Genomic DNA, 22,555 nt, shown 5'->3' on the forward strand with positions numbered 1-22,555 from the left:
CCTTATGGGATGCACATGATATCACTAAATATGGGTGACAGATTCCCTTTAAGATTATGTCTGTACCCGAAAATGGAATGAATTAACTTGTCAGCTTCTGTGCAAAATAAACAAGCACTCACACATAAATTAAAAAAATAAACAAAATTATAGATATCAGAAAATGGCAACAGAATGAATTTAATTTTACGAAGTTGTGAAATTTTTTTTAATCACTAAACTCAAAAAAAAAAAAAAAAAAAGTTGTATGTTTGGTATCACCATAATCATACTGACCTGAAGAAACATCTTACCAGGTCATTTTTATTGCACAATGAATGTTGTAAAAACATAAAACAAAAAAAACAATGGATTCACATTTTTTTTTCCACTGTTTTGCCTCTTTTAAATTATTTTCCCGTTTTTCAGGACATAATCTTCAAAATGTTTTTCAAAACTACAACTCGATATGCATAATACAAACCACCATACAGCTACTTCAAAGTAAAAATAAAAAATGATGGTGCTTGAAAGATTGGGAGAAGAAAAACAAAAGCTCAAAAACGGGCAATCATCCGATCACAAAGAATTTTAATAGAAATTGTGTTAATTGAAATCTAACCAACTAGCAAGTAGAATATGAAATGCAACAATGAGAAATTTCTTGCCGTGTAAGAAATCAGAACCAGCAAACAGTCATTTTCACTTCTTTACTAACAGGTTCCATATATGATATCAGTGGGTCCGAGTGTTGTTTGTCTACTGGGGATTTGTTGAAAGTTGTGGATAAAGAGTTGGTGTGCGTTAATCTGGTAAATCTCCAAACTGGAAAAGAACAGAAGCTGCCACAGCACTTCAATGGTAAACATGGAATATCTAATAGTTTGAGATTTTTTTTTTTTCGTGACACATTGTATTTATTTTAGTGATACATTTAGGTTAATTTGTTTCACATTTATTAAAATAAACTTGCATAATAATTTAAAAAAAAAACAATTTTCAAACTCTTAATTTTTCTATCTACAAAACAATAGTCAAACCAGGCAAAATAGTTAATAATAAAGATTTACCATATGTCATTTTTCAAACTTTGAAGATACTTTTTTTTGTCACCCATCCAGTTATGCGATGGCTTTGAAAGGCCCTTAGGTTAGAAACCCTACATAAATCACCACTTTTTTAAATTTGTCCACTTCAAAGTTGTCAAAACAAACATTAGGAAAGTTTGTTCATCCTTCTGGAGTATTAAAGGTAGTAAAGCAAACTTAGGATGTGCAACTTGACTCAAACACAGGCCTCAGAAATGAAGAGCGTTTTGTTGATTTTGGGGTGTATTAATTAGGATGTTTCGCAGGCACTCAGCATTGCAAAATTAGGGGCATGTTAATTTTATTCTACGTATTAGCACAATTTTTATGTTTTTTTTTTTGCTTTTGCACAATAAAAACACTTAAAAAATATTTTCTGCATTACCGTATTCCATCAGCCATAACTTTTTTAACCTTCTATCAATAGAGCTTTGTGTTTTTTTGCAGGATGAGCTGACGTTTTCAATTATGTCATTTTGGTGTTTAAATAGACTTTTTATGGGGCGCATGCGTGGAGCTTGATGAGGACAGACGCATGCCTCTGAGCTCCGCTCTCCTGCGGGCTATTTTTAGCTCCTCTCAGCACCTGGGACACGATGGGCGAGACATCAGCACAGCAGGCACATACCAGAGATCACCGGAGCGTGATGCCAAAGAAGGGTTGCCCTGCACAGCAGGTGAATAGAGCAATGACTGACCTCTTTGCTGGAAACAGCGTTCCCCAGATGGCCACCATTACTGCTGTGTCTGCTCCCCCCATGTCAGCAAACAATACAGATCGCCCAGATGCTCTCTCCTCCCAGGGAGACACCATGATCCACACAGCAGAGCTGATAAAGGCTCTGCAAGACACTTTTAAGGCTATGAGCACATGCCGCGGATTCTGCTGCGGATCAGCAGCGTTTCTGGCCCTGCGTGTCTGCAGCAGTTTCTGCTGCGTTGTACAATACCATTCTTTGCAATGGTAAAACCAAAAAACGCTGTGCACATGCTACGGATTTTTCCTCGTGGATTTGCTGTGGGTTACAATCCGCAACATGTCAATTCTTTGTGCAGATTCCGCAGGCTAATCCGCACGTAAACCGCGTGGAAAAATCCGCAGCAGTTCCCACTACGTGTGCACATAGCCTATGTCAGAGCTTGCCTCAGCTATGCAGAAGATCTCTGCACAATTACAGGACATTGCACAGAGAACATCAGCACCAGAAGAAAAATGGATGCTGTGGCTGATTCATTAGAAGCGGACCAGGGAGAGCTTAGGCAGCATATGGATCGTATAACTGACCTTGAATTAAAGTGTGAGGACATGGAAAACAGATCCCGCAGGGGCAATTTACGTATTATCAGGGGACTACCTGTGGAGATATCAGTACTCAAAGACACAGCAGCTACACTTTTTGCTGTATTACTCCCACAAACAGACCCGGCTCTGCTTCATATTACCAGAATACACAGAGCCCTGGGAAAACCCCGCTCGGATAAGAACCCTAGAGACATGATTCTTAAACTATAACATGAGGAGACCCGGGACCTGATACTCTCGGTGACGAGAGGACAGTCTACGCTGCCTGGCCTCCCGGATACAGTCCATATTTTTGCAGGTATAGCCCCAGCCACCCTCACACGAAGGAGAAATTTGAGACCGGTGACTGCCGCACTACAAGCTGCACAAATCAAATATAGATGGAGTTTCTCTTTTGCTCTACTTTTTTCAACAAACAATAAATCCTATATGTGCAAGACTTTAGAAGAAGGTCAGCAAGCCTACAGGCCCCGTTACACACAACGATGTCCCAGCGATCCCATCAACGATCCGACATGGATGGGATCACTAGGACATAGTTAGGCTGATCGCTGGGGACCTGTCACATAGATGGGTCGCCCTCCCCGTTCTGTGTGGTACTCGGTACCGGGCCCTCGGATCTCCACAAGTGGGGTTGTTGTCACAGCAGCTAAGACCCGGTCCGTGGCCCTGGGCGCCCATTGTAAATAGCAGAAATGTTCATTGAATGATTCGTGACGCCACCTGTGGTGTTCGGCAAGAAAGGTGTTAAGCCGATGCTGCAGACAGATCCTCTGGGACAGATGGTGTAGTGCAGCAATGATGTTGTGGCCCTCCACAGGTAGGGCAGTAGTCCCAGGGCAGTGTAGGTGAAGAGATAGGGGAGAGACGTAGATGGTGCAGTGTCAGGCACAGATGTAGCAGTTCTGAGGGTGTTGGTGCAGGAATAAGCGGAGGACACCAGGGCATGTAGTTCCAAAGCTTTACTCACAGTCTGTTGTGCATATAGGTGCCCGCATCCGTGACGTGTCCTCCGGGTCAAGAGCCCAGCCAACTTCCAGGCAAGATGAAGTACTCCGTTCCCACACTCCGCCAACATATGTGCCTTTTCTGAATGTCTCCCTTTTGCACCTATAGTGAAGTACTCTCAGTACTGAGTTACACTGGAGTTCCTCCTGTCAGATGTTCCTATGAACTCTACTTGTACGGCAGACAGCTGTAGCCTGCTTCGGGGACTCCTTGCTACTAAGTCCCGGCTCACTCACGTTGCTGTTGTGCCCCCAAGTCTTGTGTGGGAATAAAGTGGTGACAACTTCTATTCCTTCGGTGTCTGCTGCAGGACCATCAGTATCCATACAACCACGGGGACAGGACACCGGCCTTGCGCTGTAGACTTGGGAAGGGTTCTCCTCTAACCCTAATCCTCAGTCCTCCTCTTCTCCTTACGTTCCGTTCAAATATATTTTTCTTATAAAGAGTCAGGCTTTCCATCAATGTCTCTTTCATGTGCCAGCAGACCCAGTTCACTGAGGTCTGCTGCGGCACTTCCCTCGTCCATCCCTCTCCGGGGATCTTCTCTCTCCTTCTCACTCCATCAGACTCACTGACAGACTGACTGACTGCCTAAATCCTAAACTCTTCCCAATCTTTTTGGTGCAGACTCAGCTCCACCCACCTCCCAGCACTCTTTGTGTTCCAAGCAGGGAGCCACCAAAGGTGCTTTGCTACACTAATATGTTGTGTGGGATGCAGGTGTTGGAGTGTGGTCAGGTGTCTCCACATTACCTGAATGATGGGGCACCACACCTCAGGAGGAGGTGAAGTACCTCTGTGGCAACTGAACCCTCAGGGGCGCCACATAGACAGACTCACCATTGATCAGGACCAGCGAGCAAGCTGGTATCTAGGGTAAACAGCGGGTACCCAAGAGCAGCGCGGCTCTTAGTTACCCGCTGTTTACCCTAGATACCAGCATGCACGCTGGTATCTAGGGTAAACAGTGGGTATCCAAGAGCTGTGCGGCTCTTAGTTACCCGCTATTTATCCCTTGATATCAGCGTGCAGCATCGCTGATCGATGGTCTCCTGCTGCCACATGCAGCGATGCGTGCTGGCCAGCGGGAGACCAACGATCAAAAATGGCCCAGAACGATCCTGCACAATCAGCGATACCCGGCGTGGGGGACGGTCGCTGATGGATGTCACATATAGCGAGATCGCTGGAGAGATCGCTGATGCATCACAAAATTAGTGATCTTGCTAGTGATCTCGCTGTGTGTGACGGGGCCCTTAAACCAAGCTGGCATACCAGAGCTAGAAATCCCTCAGCCATTACCACCTCGAAAATCGAGGAGCTCCAGATCACTATGCAAATGGGACTGATAGTCCATTTAAGGTTAATTATTTATTATTTGTTAGGTGTCCTTGTCTACCCTCCCTCTTGTTTTTCCCATTTGTCCCCCCACAGGAGTAGCTATACTTTTTATCTTGATTGCTGTAAAGGCTTTCTATGCACACTGATTTTGGTCTGCAACTCCACCCTTGTGGTGGGAAGGTTTGGGGTGAGTTATTATTTAGCATTAAAAAGTTAATTTACTGTGTGTAAGATTTTGTCGCATAATGTAAGGGGTTTTAACTCCCCTTTAAAACAAAAAAAGGCCTTTTTAGACTACCTGAAAAATAGCCCTGACATTATTTGTCTCCAGGAGACCCATTTTTCTAATTCCTCTCATCCAAGGTATTTTGACTCTGCTTATTCCCGTTTTTTTCCTGTCCACCTGGGAGCATAAGACGAGAGTTGTGGCCATTTTTGTTTAGAATAGTTTCCCATTACAACCTGTCCAATCATATGCAGATAATGAGGGTAGATTTCTAATCCTACAAGGAACACTACAAGGACAAATTATTTATATTGTAAAGAGTTACCTCCCTGCCTCTGCTCAATTCTCAGTCTTTAAGTTGATTTTGTCAAGGCTCACCACGCTCTCATACCATCACCTGATTTGGTGTGGAGATTTCAATTTTACTATCAACCCTTCTTTGGATAGCAGTGCGGCGAGGCGATCTGATATCTAAGGGCCCTGTCACACATAGCGACGCACCAGCGATCCCGACAACGATTTGACCTTGTCAGGATCGCTGGTGTGTCGCTACATGATCACTGGTGAGCTGCCAAACAGGCAGTTTCACCAGTGATCAGCACCAGCGACACGCGGGTAACAAGCGACGCACGTAGCTTAATTACCTGCAGTGTACCTTAGTTACCAGCACGCTGGTGCAGGGAGCTAGTAACCAAGGTACACATCGGGTTTCTAAGCGGCGCGCGGCACTTACAAACCCGATGTGTAGCTTGGTTACCAGCTCCCTGCACCAGCGCGCTGGTAACTAAGGTACACATCGGGTTTCTAAGCACTGCGCTCCCTGCACCAGCGCGCTGGTATCTAAGGTACACATCGGGTTTCTAAGCGCTGCGCACCTCTTAGAAGCCCTCTGTTTACCTTATTTACCAATGCCAGCTCGCTGATCGCTGGTCTCCTGCCTGTCACATGCAGCGATGTGTGCTGGCCAGCGGGAGACCAGTGATCAAAAAAATGTCCTGGCCATTCCAGGACGATCAGCGATAACTGGCAGGGGGGCCGATCGCTGGTAAGTGTCACACACAGCGATCTCGCTGGTGAGATCGCTGTTGCGTCACAAATCTTGTGACTCAGCAGCGATCTCGCTAGCGAGATCGCTGTGTGTGATGGGGGCTTAAGGTGGAGAGGAAAAGAATTCTTAAGCCTCCTTCACACATAGCTACATCGCTAGCGATATCGCTAAAGCGTCACTGATTTTGTGACGCAACAGCGATATCGCTAGCGATCTCGCTACATGTGACACTTACCTCCGACCCGGCTCCCCGCTGGATATCGCTGATTGCACGAGAACGGGAAGGTCCATTTCTTGTCGTCGGCTTCCGGCTGGCGCCGAAAAGTGACTCCATGGACGCGGGCGGAAGACGTCACCAGACGACCGCTGCTGCATCGCTGGTGAGATCTGCCTGTTTGGCAGCTCACTAGCGACCATTTAGCGATGCACCAGCGATCCTGACCGGGTCGTATCGTTGTCGGGATCGCTGGTGCATTGCTAAATGTAACGGGACCTTTAGTCTTATGAAAGAGTTTCACTTAGCAGATCTCTGGAGGGAGCTACATGGGTCGTCGAAAGGTTTTACATATTTTTCTCCAGGACACAAAACGTACTCTAGGATTGATATGCATCTGATAACAGCGACCACACTTCCTTCAGTTCTATACACACGTCATATCCCAACCTCATAGTCAGACCATGATGCGGTCCTTTCTGTTTTCAAATTTAGTATCACCACGTCCAGGGTATATAGATGGAGACTGAATTAATCTCTTTTGGTAGACCCGGTTAACATTACATTAATTAAGGAGGATCTAGCAATTTTTTTTGAAACTAACAAAACGGGAGATCCCTCCCCTGGAATATTATGGCTAACACATAAAAAATATATCACTGGTTCCTTAACCCCTTAAGCCCCAAGGGTGGTTTGCACGTTCATGACAGGGCCAATTTTTACAATTCTGACCACTGTCCCTTTATGAGGTAATAACTCTGAAATGCTTCCATGGATCCCGGTGATTCTGACATTGTTTTCTCGTGACATATTGTACTTCATGATAGTGGTAAAATTTCATTTAAATAACTTGTCAATTTTTATTTTCCCAAGGGTAACAGGACCCTAAAAGTTATAGTGCAATTTGTCCTGAGCATGCTGATACCTTGCATGTGAGGGTAAACCACTATTTGGGTGCATGGCAGAGCTCGGAAGGGAAGCAGCGCCATTTGATGTTTTTGGCTGGAATTGAGATCGGACACCATGTTGCGTTTGGAGAGTCCCTGATGTACCAAAACAGTGAAAACCCCCAACAAATGACACCATTTTGGAAACTAGACCCTCCAAGGAACTTATCTAGATGTGTGGTGAGCACTTTGACCCCTCCAGTGCTTCACAGTGAAAGCGTACATATGGGGTATCAGCGTACTCAGGACAAATTGGACAACAACTTTTGGGGTCCAATTTCTCCTGGTACCCTTGTGAAAATAAAAAAATTGGTGACTAAAAGATCATGTTTGTGGAAAAAATACGATTTTTTTATTTTCACGCCCTCACATGCAGGGTATCAGCGTACTCAGGACAAATTGCACTATAACTTTTAGGGTCCTGTTACCCTTGGGAAAATAAGTAGTTTTCTCCCGTGATTTTTTCCACAAACATGATCTTTTTGTCACCATTTTTTTATTTTCACAAGGGTACCAGGAGAAATTGGACCCCAAAAGTTGTTTTCCAATTTGTCCTGAGTACGCTGATACCCCATATGTGGGAGAAAACTACTGTATGGGCACACGTCGGGTCTCGGAAGGGAAGTAGTGACGTTTTGGAATGCAGACTTTGATGGAATGGTCTGCGGGTGTCATGTTGCTTTTGGAGAGCCCCTGATGTACCTAAACAGTGGAAACCCCCCACAAGTGACCCCATTTTGGAAACTAGACCCCCTAAGGAACTTACCTAGTTGTGTGGTGAGCACTTTGAACCCCCCAGTGCTTCACAGAAGCTTATAACGCCTGGGTGTGAAAATAAAAAAAAACATTTTTTTTTTCACAAAAATGATATTTTTGCCCCCAATTTTTTATTTTCCTAAGAGTAACAGGAGAAATTGGACCCCAAAAGTTGTTTTGGAATGTCCTGAGTAGGCTGATACCCCATATGTGGGGGTAAAACACTGTTTGGGTGCATGGCAGAGCTTGGAAGGGAAGGACCACCATTTGACTTTTTCAACTCAGAATTGGCTGGAATTGAGATCAGACACCATGTTGCATTTGGAGAGCACCTGATGTGCCCAGACAGTGGAAACCCCCGATTCTAACTCCAACCCTAACCCCAACACACCCCTAACCCTAATCTCAGCCCTAACCCTAGCCCTAACCCTAACGGGAAAATGGAAATAAATACATTTTCTTTTAATTGTATTTTTCCCTAACTAAGGGGGTGATAATGGGGGGTTTGATTTACTATTTATGGCGGGTTTTTATGTTTGGCAGCTGTCACACGCTGAAAGACGCTTTTTATTGTAAAAATAGTTTTTGCATCACCACATATTGAGAGCTATAATTTTTCCATATTTTGACCCACCGATTCATGTGAGGTCTTATTTTTTGCGGGACGAGTTTACGTTTTTATTGGTACCATTTTCGGGCACGTGACATTTTTTGATCGCTTTTTATTTCGATTTTTGTGACGCAGAATGAACAAAAACCAGCGTTTCATGAATTTCTTTTGGGGGGGTGCGTTTACACCGTTCCACGTGTGATAAAATTGATAAAGCCCGTTTATTCTTCGGGTCAGTATGGTTAGAGCGATACCTCATTTGGTCTTTTTTTATGTTTTGTCGGTTTTATGCAATGAAAACTATTTTATATAAAAAATAATTATTTTTGCATCGCTTTATTCTGCGAGCTATAACTTTATGTTTTCGCTGATGATGCTTTGTGGTGGCTCGTTTTTTGCGTGACAAGATGACGTTTTCAGCGGTACCATGGATATTTATATGCATCTTTTTGATCGTGCGTTATTGCACTTTTTGTTCGGCAGTATGATAATAAATCATTTTTTGCTTTGTTTTTAATTTTTATTTAAGGGGTTCGCTAACAGGGTTAACTAATGGGACAGTTTTATAGGGCAGGTCGTTACGGATGCGGCGATACCAAATATGTGTACTTTTATTGTTTTTTTTTTATTTCCAAAAGTATTAAGTTACGTACCGGTAACGGTATTTTTCGGAAGCCCATGACAGCACCTACGAGAGAGGGGATCCGCCCTTTTAGGAACAGGAAACCTACAGATACAAAAAGGGCGGCACCTCTCCCACGCATCAGTTGGTTTACAGAGCTTGAGAGGCTACCATGGTTAGTACACAACATATAATATATACAACCTATCTACCCTATATAGCAGAAATATATATATATATATATATTTTTTTTTTTTTTTTTTTACACCATCTCCCACATACCGTAAATTGTGGACAATCTTCTAAAGGAGTGCACCCCTATATGTGAACAAGGGAGGGAACTAAGGGTGCTGTCATGGGCTTCCGAAAAATACCGTTACCGGTACGTAACTTAATACTTTATTCGGACTCCCATGACAGCACCTACGAGAGAATTACAGAGATGTAAACTAATTTAGGGCGGGACTACAGCCTGCAGCACCCTTAGCCCGAAGGTGAGATCTGAAGAGGCACCCATATCTAATCGATAGTGGTTAAAAAAGGTGGAAGGAGATGACCAGGTGGCCGCCTTACATATCTGATCAATTGACACTCCAGATCTTTCTGCCCAAGATGATGCCATGGCACGAGTGGAATGCGCCCTCAGGTTCTGCGGAGCCGGACCTCCACCTGCTGTGTAGGCAAGAGAGATAGCCTCCCTAATCCACCTCGCTAATGTGCGTTTTGATACCCTACAACCTTTCCTGGGACCTTGGAAGGATAGGAATAATGCATTCTCCTTCTTCCAAGGATCCGTGGCTGCTAAATATTTAAGTAAGCATCTCCTAATATCTAATGCCTGAGTTTTTGCTCCATAGGGTTGGTCGGATTAGGGAGGAAGGAAGGCAGAACTATCTCTTGTGTCCTGTGAAATTGTGATGCTACCTTGGGAAGGTATGCTGGATCTGGCCTTAGGATTACTCTATCCTGTAAGAACTCTGTGTAAGGGGGCAATCTGGAAAGTGCCTGTATGTCGCTCACTCTACGTGCGGATGTTATCGCCACTAGAAAAGCTGCCTTAAGAGATATAATCTTTAATGAGGCCGAATCCAGAGGTTCAAATGGTCTTTCTGTCAAGGCCGTAAGGACTAAATTTAAGTCCCAAGGTACACATCTGTCTTTGTGTATGGGTCTCGATCTAGCCGCTGCTTTGATGAACCTTGCTACCCAATAGTTATTGGAAATATCACATGCAAACAAGGCCCCTAAGGCTGAAACTTGTACTTTTAATGTACTTGTGGAGAGACCCAATTCGAGACCCTTCTGGAGAAATTCCAGAATATGTTTCGTGGGAATTCCGTCTCTGGCGTCAAACTGAAAGGTGGACAGGAATCGCTTCCAGGTCCTAGCATAAATGTTAGTGGTAGTCAATTTCCTGCTTTTTAGGAGGGTATCAATTAACTTCTTGGAGAACCCTCTATCCTCTAACAGTGACCTTTCAAAGACCACGCCGTCAAATGGAGTCTCGCTACTTGTGGGTGGCTGACTGGCCCCTGGTAGAGGAGATCCGGAAGGTTCGGCAGCACCCAGGGATCGCATACAGACATGGTCCTCAACCATGCAAACCAGGTCCTCCTGGGCCAAAAGGGGGCAATTAATATGACTCTTGCCCGATCTTCCCTGATCTTCTTTACTGCCAGAGGTAGAAGATTTAATGGCGGGAAGGCGTATGCCAGAGAAAAGTTCCATCTTATCAGGAGGGCGTCCACTGCTAGTGGATTTTCCCTGGGATTCAGAGAGCAGAACGATTTTTCTTTTCTGTTTTCTCTGGTGGCAAAGAGGTCTACCTCTGGCCGACCCCACCTGCGGACAATCTGGTGGTAAATATCCCTGTTCAGAGCCCATTCTCCTTGCTTTAGAGCCTTGCGGCTTAGAAAGTCTGCCTTTACGTTGTCCTTTCCTCTGATGTGGAGCGCCGTCAAAGATAGAAAACTTCCCTCTGCTATTTGAAGGAGACGTTCTGTTGTCCGCATCAGGGCGTCGGAGCGGGTTCCACCTTGGTGGTTGATATATGCTACCGCTACCTGGTTGTCCGAGAGTATCCTCACGTGATGGCCCTGTAGGTACATAATGAGTTTTTTGACTGCGTGCTCTATCGCCAATAGCTCTCTTTGGTTGGATGAGATCTCCGTTTCCGAATCCCACTGTCCCTGTACCACTATGTCCCCCATATGGGCCCCCCAACCGAAGGGACTAGCGTCTGTGGTTATAACACGGGTTATCTGCGTTATCCAGGGCACCCCTGAGGCTAGGGTTCTCATCATCGAGCCACCATCTAAGCGATGTGACAGTCGAGGGGCTTAGCAACAGTTGACCTTGTAAGGAGTGTCTTAAGGCCCTGCTATTAAATAGGACATCCTTCTGAAGGGCTCTAGTATGGAATTGTCCCCACCTAACTGCTGGGATGCATGAGGTTAGAGATCCCAACAGGGACATGGCCTGTCTGAGGGTCATAGAAGGATTATCAACCGCCCGAAGAACCTGCTGCTGTATCTTTTGCATTTTATCCAATGGCAACAGACACTGCTGAGTTTCTGAATTTAATAGTAAGCCTAGAAACTTTTGTATTTTTGAGGGCTGGAGTCGGGATTTCTCGTAGTTTAATATCAATCCGAGGTTTTCTTACCTGGACTTAGCTCTTTCTATCTGGGATGTACAATGGCCCCCTGATTTTCCCACAATTAAAAAATCATCCAAATATGGAACAATCAGGATGTCCACCTCCCGTAAATGCGCCATCACTTCGGCCACTATCTTTGTAAATAACCGGGGCGCTGCAGAGAGACCAAAGGGAAGGGCTCTATATTGATAATGACGGACTGTGCCGTCTATTGAAACCGCCACCCTCAGGAACTGCTGGAAGTCTGCATGGATAGGTACATGATAGTACGCATCTTTCAAATCTATGACTGCCATAAAACACCCTTTAAACAATATTTTTATTGTCGTATTGATGGACTCCATCTTAAAAGTACGGTTCACCAAAAACTTAAGGAAATGTAAGTTAATGATCGTTCTAAATGTCTTATCAGGTTTTTGGATCAGGAATAAGGGAGAGTAGAACCCTCTTCCTCTCTCAGCTTCCGGAACCTCTATCAGGACGTTTTTCTGGCATAGGCTCAAGACCTCCGCTTCTAAAGCTGCTTGTTCAAGGGGTGAAGATCTTAAAGGAGTGGATTTAAAGGTATCCCGCGGGACCTGGGTAAACTCCAATCTAAGCCCGGTGGATATTACATTGCGCACCCAGTCACTATTTGTAATCTGTGACCATGCCGGAAGGAAGGATGATAGTCTACCTCCCACGGGAATTGCTAGTCATTGATTTTGTCTCTTTTGATCTCTAGACGAGCGTCTAAACATGTAGCCCGTACCTCTTCTCCTTCTATCTTCCCATCTGGGACGGTCTCTAGTAGGCGAAGAATTGGGCCTTCTCCCCAGATGGAATCTCCTTCTACCAAATGGGCGTCGGTAGGATGTAGGCCAGAGATTTGGGAATTTTTTCTTGTCGTCCCCAGCCTTCTCAAGCAGTTCGTCCAGGACTGCGCCGAACAAATATTCCCCCTCACACGGAATAGTACAAAGCTTCGCCCTGGTCTGAATGTCTCCCTGCCAGCACTTTAGCCACAGGGCTCTACGAGCCGCATTAGAGAGACCTGCTGCTCTGGCTGCCATTCTTACTGCATCTGCCGAGGCATCTGCTAGGAAGGCTGCTCCCTCTTGGATTGTTGGTAGGGCCCCAAGAATTGTTTGTCTTGACGTACCCTGTTTTACTTGTGACTCCAACTGGTCCAACCAGACCATCATGGACCTGGCTGTGCATGTTGACGCCACTGCTGGTCTTAAGGAACCGGCTGCCATCTCCCAAGTATTCTTAAGGAAGGTGTCTGCCTTCCTGTCTAGGGGATCTTTAAGGGATCCCATGTCCTCAAAGGGCAGCGAGGATCTTTTCGATGCCTTTGCAATGGCCGCATCTAATTTGGGGGCCTTGTCCCAAGTATTTACTGCCGGATCGTCGAAGGGATATCTGCGTTTGAGGGCTGGTGGTAGCGACCCTCTTTTATCCGTTTTTTTCCACTCTCTGTGGATTAGATCCTGGATCTTCTGATTTAACGGGAAGACTCTGTGCTTCCTCTGCTCCAGCCCCCTGAACATGACATCCTGCATGGATAATTGGGGCTTAGGCTCCTCTACTTCCATTGTCCCTCTGACTGCTTTGACCAGCTTGTCTACCCGGTCAAGAGGCAGACAAAATCGCCCAGAGTCCTCTTCTCCTGAGGAGGACGAGGGAGATGAAGCCTGGGAGTCTCTACTTCTCCTCCATTCTGCCGAGGAATCGGACTCCACCGGGACCCCGCCCTTTATAGTTTCCGGCTGGGACAGTGACTTTAGGGCTTCCTTCATTTCTGCCCTAACAATGTCTCTCAAACTCGCTGCTACCGCGGGCGACTCTTCCGCCACTGTCTGCTGAATACAGGGGGGCACAATCTTTTGGGGCATGAGTCCGGTAATGGGCATGCACAGAGTGTGCATTCCCTGTGTTTAGTTTTACTTGAAGCCTTCTTCCCGTAGAATAAAGCACAGAAGGGGGTCCCGTCACTGAGTGAACTTTCACGAAGATCACTTACCAGTGCCACTCTCAAGTACCGGAGGATGAGGGGGATTCTTCTCAGACGATGCTCCTGTCTGCTTAGAGGAGCTTTTATGGCTGGACTGGTCATTTCGTCCCGCACATTCACTGTCACGTGACTCTTTCTTTTTCTGCTTGACCTGCCGAAGGTCATCCAGGGGCGGCAGAGATGTTTGTCGCTGCTGCCGTCGTTGCTGCTGCTGCTGCCGCCGCTGCTGCCGCTGCTGCTCCTGCTCGCTCTCCATTACTGCACGCAATAATGTGGCCAAGGCAAGGCACCCTGCCCGGGTCCTGTCTATATACCCCTCCTCCGGACAGCAGTATGCGTGCCGCGCCCCTCCCCCCCCTAATAGGGCTCCCTTCCCCAGCTGGCGCCGCACCCGGCCGGAGAGCCGACGCTCATCGGCGTTTGCGATGGGCGCCGCCATCTTGTTTTTCTCGCGCATGCGCAGTGGCGCCGCCGACCCGGAAGCACCTCCTCCGGCCGCCCCCTGACGTCACCGCGACCCCGCCCGACCGGAAGTCATGCGGGACGCCCGGGAGCTCCGGGATACCGCGCTCCCCGGCCGCAGCGTCCCCCGCAGCGCGCCGGCCACCGCACCAGCGCCGCCGGATCCGGGGGCCCCCGGGGGGAAACATACTCACCGGCGGCGGCCTTTATTCTGGAGTCGGACATCCTCCGGACGCCGCTCCCTGCTGACTACGCCACCGCCGTGCTACCCATCCTGGGCCACCGTGGCGTCTTCCAGGGATCCGCACCAGGCCGAGGTAGGAGACCCCCCCGCTACCTGTATCGGCCGGCCGGCCTGGGATCCTGGTCTTCTGTAGGATCCCGTCCCTTTCAGGAACAGGAAACCAACTGATGCGTGGGAGAGGTGCCGCCCTTTTTGTATCTGTAGGTTTCCTGTTCCTAAAAGGGCGGATCCCCTCTCTCATAGGTGCTGTCATGGGAGTCCGAATAAAAATGAATTTATTGGGGGAATATTTTTTTTTTTTCTAATTTATTTGGCGATTTTTTAAAAATTATTTTAACACTTTTTTTTTTTTTAACTTTATTACGTTGTCCCAGGTGGGACATCACTGTCCTGTGATAGATTGCTGATCTGTCACATCACAGATCACTGTGACAGATCAGCGATCTGTCACAGGCAGTGCAGCAGGCTTCCTCGTGCCTGCGCTTTGCAGGCACTGAGGAAGCCGGCTCCCTGCAGGCCCCCGAAGTTCCCCGTCGCCATCTTGGATTTGGGGGCCTGCAGGGAAGGAGCCCCCCGCAGCAGCGCTGCACATTGCGCTGCCGTGGGGGGCTCAGGGAAGCACAGAGGGAGCCCCCTCCCTGCCGATGCTTCCCTTTAATCCCCGGTACACAAGAGGTGTGCAAGAGGTTAACGTGTCAGGGGTGGTCCGTGACTGCCCCTGACACATTGTGCCGGGTGTCAGCTGTGATAATCAGCTGACACCTGGCCGCAATCAGCGGCGCTCGCCATGTGGGCACCGCTGATCGCTATGACGTACTATCCCGTCCCTGGGAATTAAGTCCCAGGGCACATGGACGGGATAGTACGTCATATGGGATTAAGGGGTTAATTAAGCTTGCAACTACTAACAAAAAGGAAAGGTCGGAACTCCAGACTAGATTAGAAAATAAGTTGTTTAAATTAGAATTGGCTAACCAGCTTTCTCCAGCTATATATTTAACTAAACAAATTTATGATACTAAATTACAGCTATCCTTACCACTAAAACGGAGAGGGCCATGACCTGGACTAAGGCCACATTTTATAAATTTGCTAACAAACCTAATAGAATGCTAGCTCGGAAGCTTAGGGCAAGAGACTCACTCAATATTATCTCAGCTATAAAAAAATCTAATGGACAAATTTCGGCCCACCCTGATACAATTTATGACACCTTTCATGCCTATTACCAAAGCCTGCTTTCTGCCCCGCAGCCTCCCCCTCCATTGCTACAAGGGTCCTTCCTCAATAACCTCAACCTCCCTAAAATCACTGACTCTACAGCTCAATATCTTCATCGTGATATCTCAGAGGAAGAAATTGCCACAGTAATTAAAAAACTAAAAAAAGGTAAAGCACCCGGACCGGATGGCCTCACGGCAATTTATTATAAAAAATTTAGTGAGACGCTTACACCTTTTATAAAAAAGTTTCTGTAATTCACTTTTACACGATGCACAAATGCCTCCAGGGTTTTTTAAAGCGCACTTAACTGTAATCCCGATACCCAAAAGAGATCACCTTCTAACTAAAAACTATAGACCCATATCACTTTTATATATATATATATATAGATAGATTTAAAAATTTTCACATCTATTGTAGCTGAAAGGATTAATAGTATTCTTCCCCATTTCATTCATCGAGACCAGGTAGGTTTTATACCTACGAGACAGGCACCGGATAACATAAGGAGGGCGTTAAATATATACACACAACAAATAAACGCCAAAAGCGATTTCTACTGCTGGCCCTCGATATCGAAAAAGCTTTTGACATGGTCTCGTGGACATACCTTTTTAAGATATTATCTAAATTTGGGTTTTCCTCTAAATTAATCGGGTGCCTCAAGTTATTATATGATAAACCTATAGCCTATTTAAAGTTCCCTGTGATGCATCCTTCCCCAATAAACATTCAAAGAGGCACCAGGCAAGGCTGCCCATTGTCTCCTGCCCTCTTTGCCCTCGCAATGGAACCTATAGCAGAGGCTATAAGGAAAAACCAAAACATAATGGGCCCTGAGTATTTGAGAGAGAAATATAAAGTCAGTCTATATGCAGACGATCTTCTTCTAACACTAAATAGCTCTCATACCTCGCTCCCCCATCTATTTCCACTTCTACACGAATTTGAAAATATTCTGGACTCAAAATAAATGTAGATAAGTCTGAAGCGCTATTTGTCAACTTCCCAAAAGTGGAGCAAAATAATATAACATCTCAATTTGGATTTATATGTAATGAACATTTCTTATCTTACCTGGGTATTAATATAACAGCCGATAGGACCACACTATTTAAATGGAATTATGCCTCATTAGACCAGAGTTTCCAAGCAGACTTAAATAGATGGTCATCGACGAATTTGTCTTGGCTGGGTAAAGATCAAGATGGTCTCCCTTCCCCATTTCTTTTCAGATCCCTCCCGATATTGTTACCATCCAGAACGTTCACCCATTTACATGCCATGATATCTAAATTTCTTTGGTTGGGGAAAAGGCCTAGAATTGCACAGAAGACCATGTTCCTCCATAGGAAATTGGGAGGATTGTCCTTACCTAATTTCTCACTTTACAATAGATCAGCCCAGATTGCCCAATTAGTCAACACCTGTCCACACGGGAATACACCTAGATGGGTTCTCCTGGAATCCTTTCTATCCAGACCGTACTCATTTTCAGGCTTAATGTGGTCCACAGAGCATTTGCCACAGAATCTAATAAATATGGCCCCTTACATGGTCCATTCACTACTGCTTTGGAGGAAAGTTAGGTTTAAATATGAGATGCAATCCAACCCTTTCACCACTGATCAATATTTTTCATAACCCAATGTTCCTACCCGGGCTGGAACCATAACTTTTTGATGGTGGTTGACTAAGGGGATCTACTTACTCAAGCACCTCTGCTCTCCATTTAATGTATTGTGGAACAGACAAGAATTTATTCAAAAATTCACACCTCCTGCAAGGGAAATAATGCGTATAAACCAGGTATTTCATTTTGCTAAGCAAATTCTCCTAGGAAAAACTCCTCTCCGGATAACGAGTTTTGAGAACAAATGCTTGCAAGATCCATTGGGGAAAGGAATGATTTCTTTGATTTAGTCTACTATTAGTCCACCTTACAATGAAAGAAAATTAGCTTATATGTTACAATGGGAGGAAAATTTAGGATTTGTCATGTCGATTGATGACTGGTACCGTAGTAGTGAGACATTATCTAAAGGTAGTTATCAAACTTCATTGGTAGAGACTTCTTTGAAGGTTCTACATAGATCCTACTATGTACCAGAGAGAATTCATAATATGTTCTCGGGTGATTGTTTCAGGGGATGTGGGGTATCGGGGGACATGAAACACATCTGGTGGTCTTGTACAGTGGTCTCGGAGCTCTGGAGGAAAGTGAAATGTCTGGTAGAACAAATGTTCGGGGAACAAATCGATTTAGAGCCCTCTGCCTTTTTATTGGGTACTAAGCTGCCGAGGTTCTCTCAGGCTGTTTGCCCACGATGCGTTTTGTTAAGCGTTTCCGCAGCGTTTGAGCCGGCTCAGACGTTGCAGAAATGCTTAAAAGATGCATCAAATTAATTAGCATGCGTTTTTGGCTTCTTGTGCCAATGCATGCGTTTTTAACCGCTCAGGAATCGCTTAGCGGCTAAAAACGCAGCATGCTCATTAATTCCCGCATTGCTGAGTGTTTTTAGCCATCCCCAATGATCCCAGAAATCGCGTGTCAAAAAACGCGTCAAAAACACGTCAAATCGTGCAAAAAAACGCGCTGAAAAAGACGCGCGATTTCTGGGAAGGGGATCCTTTTCCTGAGTGTTTAAAAACGCTAGCGTGGGCACATAGCCTAAAAGTTTTCATAAATTGGTGAATTATTTGTGTAAGGCAACAAAGATTCATATAGCCGCAAGATGGAAAACCCCTTCACTGCCAATATCTTTGGTAAAAGAAAGAATGAATACCATCATGCTATATGAGCAGTTAGAATCTACTAGATCTGATACGTGGAACTTATTTCTTAAGGTCTGGAATCCTTGGATAAAATTACATCCAAATACACAACTAGACTTGGCCTTGCAGCTTTCCCCTTAACCGTTTATGACTTATAGAAAAGGCCTTAGCAGGCAACAATAACAAACATTGGATGTTTATTTGAGATAGATATTTCAAATTGGTTCTTCATATTAATATTAAGCAATGTATGGCTGAACTCCTGTTGTCTATCCTTCCCCTACCCCAGTCTTGTCCTTTTTCTTGTATGTCTAATTTGTTATTATAAATATAATAATATATGCTCCCTTGCATGGGAGATTGGTTATTGTTTTGGTGTTTTCATATGATGTTTCAAATAAAACTTATTGAAACTAAATAGACTTCCTATAGCTTTTTATATAATCTGTTTGCGCTGTGATTTCATTTTTGGGGTAATTTTTTTTCTGTAATTGTTCCATTTGTTAAAACTATATTACCATTAAATAATCAAGGAAATCCATGTATTCCAGGTCTGTTTCAGGTCAGCGAGGATAACCATGTATATGACACTCTTGGTGATCTTCATCAGAAACTATCCTGTGGCGATTCTAGGCGTGAAATCTGGTTTACTTCCCAGTCAAATCTTACTGTGGGAGAACATGACATTCAGAAGCTACTGCCTATTAAACTTTTGTCAGCTGACAGAAATACTGGTTGTGGCGAATGCCAGATCTTTGATGGTCCCAATTCATATAACATCAAAATTCCCTTATCAACACAAGGACAGTTTTGTAGGTGTGAAAATAGAGAATTGTATACACTGGAGCAGATCTTACAAGACCCAAGTTTAAGTAAAAGCAACTTCACATGCAAAAATATTGGGATCGGAGTATATAAACTTTGTCCTGAATATGAAATCAACACAATTATGCAAAGTAAGTAAAATATTCATAACTTTATGTTGGATATTACAAGTTATACATGTACCTTGCATTTTATTTGAACTCTTCAAGTTACAGGATTTGATCAACACTGAATATTGTTTTCCTTGTCATCTCAGTGCCCCTTATAGGATAAAAGTTTTAACCTATCAAATCTCCCCTCACGCAGCAGAAAAGGTCCTGAAATGTTGGCACTGCTAATCTTGAAGAGTCATGTGACATTATAGTGCAACATGACTGCTGCAGCCAATCAGTGTCCGCTGATCAGCTGCAGCCCCTCAGAATTCTGTCAGAGCAAGTGTCAATTATTTTTATTTTTAGCTGAAGAGCCCGGCGCTGCCCGGGCATAGTAACTAACTGTGGTTAGTTATAGCAAATTATAATTATCGTCCATCCCATAGTCCCGTGCCCATATACCCATCACACATATCCACGATCCCATAGGCCCGTGCACATATATCCATCATACATATCCTCCATCCCATAGTCGAGTGCCCATATACCCATCACACATCTTCCATCCCATAGTCCCATGCCCATATACCCATCACACATCCTCCATCCCATAGTCCCATGCCCATATACCCATCATACATATTCGCCATCCCATAGTCCCATGCCCATATACCCATCATAGATATTCGCCATCCCATAGTCGAGTGCCCACATACCCATCACACATCCTTCATCTCACAGTCCCATGCCCATATACCCATTATACATATCCTCCATCCCATAGTTCCGTGCCCATATACCCGTCATACATATCCTCCATCCCATAGTCCAGTGCCCATATACTCATCACACATCCTCCATCCCATTGTCCCATGCCCATATACCCATTATGACATCATCACCATGGAAACCATTATGACATAACCATCACCATTGCAACCTATGATGAATCAGCGTCGCCATGGCAACAATTGTGACATCATAATGAAGGGCGGGGCTTGATGCACACACACTTTTCCCCATTATGTAGATAGGAGCAAAAAAGTTTGGTGAATTGGAACGCGCGGGATTAAAATTTTGCCTCACAACATAGCCTAGGACACTCTCGGGGTCCAGACGTGTGACTATGCAAAATTTTACGGCTGTAGCTGCGACGGTGAGGATGCCAATCCCAGACATACATACTTCCATACATACACACACTTGAGCTTTATATATTAGATGGGGCACTGAAGTTATTAAGCAGTGGATATCCAGTTGTGGACAACCCCATTAATTCAAAAGTAACCTGTCAGGTAGCTCTTACGGGGTATGGGGTATTGTAAAGAAGAAGATGAGAGACACCAGACCCAACAATACAGAAGAGCTGAAGGCTGCTATCAAAGCAACCTGGGCTTCCATAACCCCTCAGCAGTGCCACAGGCTGATCGACTTCATGCCACATCGCATTGATGCAAGTAATTGATGCCAAAGGAGCCCTGACCAAGTATTGAGTGCATTTACTGAACATACATTTCAGTTGGCCAACATCTTGGATCTTAAAATCATTTTTTCAAGCTGGTGTTATAAAGTATTCTATTTTCCTGAGATAATGACTTTTGGGTTTTCACTGGCTGTAAGCCATAATCATCAACCGTAACAGAAGTAAACACTTGAAGTAGATCATTCTGTTTGTAATGACTCTAAAATATGAGTTTCACTTTTTGTATTGAAGAACTGAAATAAATTAACTTTTTGATGATATTTTAATTTTTAGAGAAGCACCTGTATATTGAAGGATGGGGTTGTGTATAGAAGGGCTGAGAGGAGTTATCTACTGCAAGATAGAGCTATATATTGTGCTGTAGGGGCTGAGAGAAGTGATGAAGTGCAGGATGGGACTGTATATAGAGGGACTGAGAAAATGAATAGACATCAGGATGGGGCTGTGTGTAGAGGGACTGTATTTAAAGATATAATTCCGGATAGCACTGTATAAAGAGGGAGCTGAAAGGAGATATGTACTGCAAGATCATGCTGTGTATAAAGGGGCCTGAAAAGTGTGATATTGCACAGTAAGGGACTGTGTCCAGAGGGGGTTGAAAGATATGGTAAACTGCAGGATGCGACTTTATATACAGTCATATGTTAAAGTTTGGGCACCCCTATTAATGTTAACCTTTTTTCTTTATAACAATTTTGGTTTTTGCAACAGCTATTTCAGTTTCATATATCTAATAACTGATGGACTGATATTTCTGGATTCAAATGAGGTTTATTGTACTAACAGAAAATGTGCAATCTGCATTTAAACAAAATTTGACCGGTGCAAAAGTATGGGCACCTCAACATAAAAGTGACATTAATATTTCGTAGATCCTCCTTTTGCAAAAATAACAGCCTCTAGTCGCTTCCTGTAGCTATTAATGAGTTCCTGGATCCTGGATGAAGGTATTTGTGACCATTCCTGTTTACAAAACAATTCCAGTTCAGTTAAGTTTGATGGTCTCCGAGCATGGACAGCCCGCTTCAAATCATCCCACAGATGTTCAATGATATTCAGGTCTGGGGACTGGGATGGCCATTCCAGAACATTGTAATTGTTCCTCTGCATGAATGCCTGAGTAGATTTGGAGCGGTGTTTTGGATCATTGTCTTGCTGAAATATCCATCCCCTGCGTAACTTCAACTTCGTCACTGATTCTTGCACATTATTGTCAAGAATCTGCTGATACCGAGTTGAATCCATGCAACTCTCAACTTCCGGTGCCGGCATTGGCCACACAGCCCCAAAGCATGATGGAACCTCCACCAAATTTTACTGTGGGTAGCAAGTGTTTTTCTTGGAATGCTGTGTTTTTTAGCCTCCATGCATAACGCCTTTTTGTATGACCAAACAACTCAATCTTTGTTTCATCAGTCCACAGGACCTTCTTCCAAAATGTAACTGGCTTGTCCAAATGTGCTTTTGCATACCTCAGGCGACTCGGTTTGTGGCGTGCTTGCAGAAACGGCTTCTTTCGCATCACTCTCCCATACAGCTTCTCCTTGTGCAAAGTGTGCTGTATTGTTGACCGATGCACAGTGACACCATCTGCAGCATGATGATGCTGCAGGTCTTTGGAGGTGGTCTGTGGATTGTCCTTGACTGTTC

At 44.7% G+C, this 22,555-nt stretch overlaps 1 protein-coding gene across 3 annotated transcripts in view; it reads left to right on the plus strand.

The window, feature by feature from the left end:
• The window catches only part of THEMIS2 (thymocyte selection associated family member 2), a 145,069-nt gene that overhangs the window by 64,784 nt on the left and 57,730 nt on the right, over positions 1 to 22,555 (plus strand). For 2 of the 3 annotated variants that reach the window (XM_073563679.1, XM_073563689.1), the window contains 2 exons: positions 700 to 840; positions 19,057 to 19,461. In XM_073563679.1, the coding sequence (XP_073419780.1) occupies positions 700 to 840; positions 19,057 to 19,461 (546 nt within the window). The remainder of the gene's footprint in view (positions 1 to 699; positions 841 to 19,056; positions 19,462 to 22,555) is intronic. The other variant, XM_073563697.1, reaches the window with a different exon arrangement.

The sequence above is a fragment of the Dendrobates tinctorius genome, unplaced genomic scaffold (assembly GCF_039654945.1).
Source record: "Dendrobates tinctorius isolate UK_male_01 unplaced genomic scaffold, ASM3965494v1 ptg000015l, whole genome shotgun sequence".
NCBI lineage: Eukaryota > Metazoa > Chordata > Amphibia > Anura > Dendrobatidae > Dendrobates > Dendrobates tinctorius.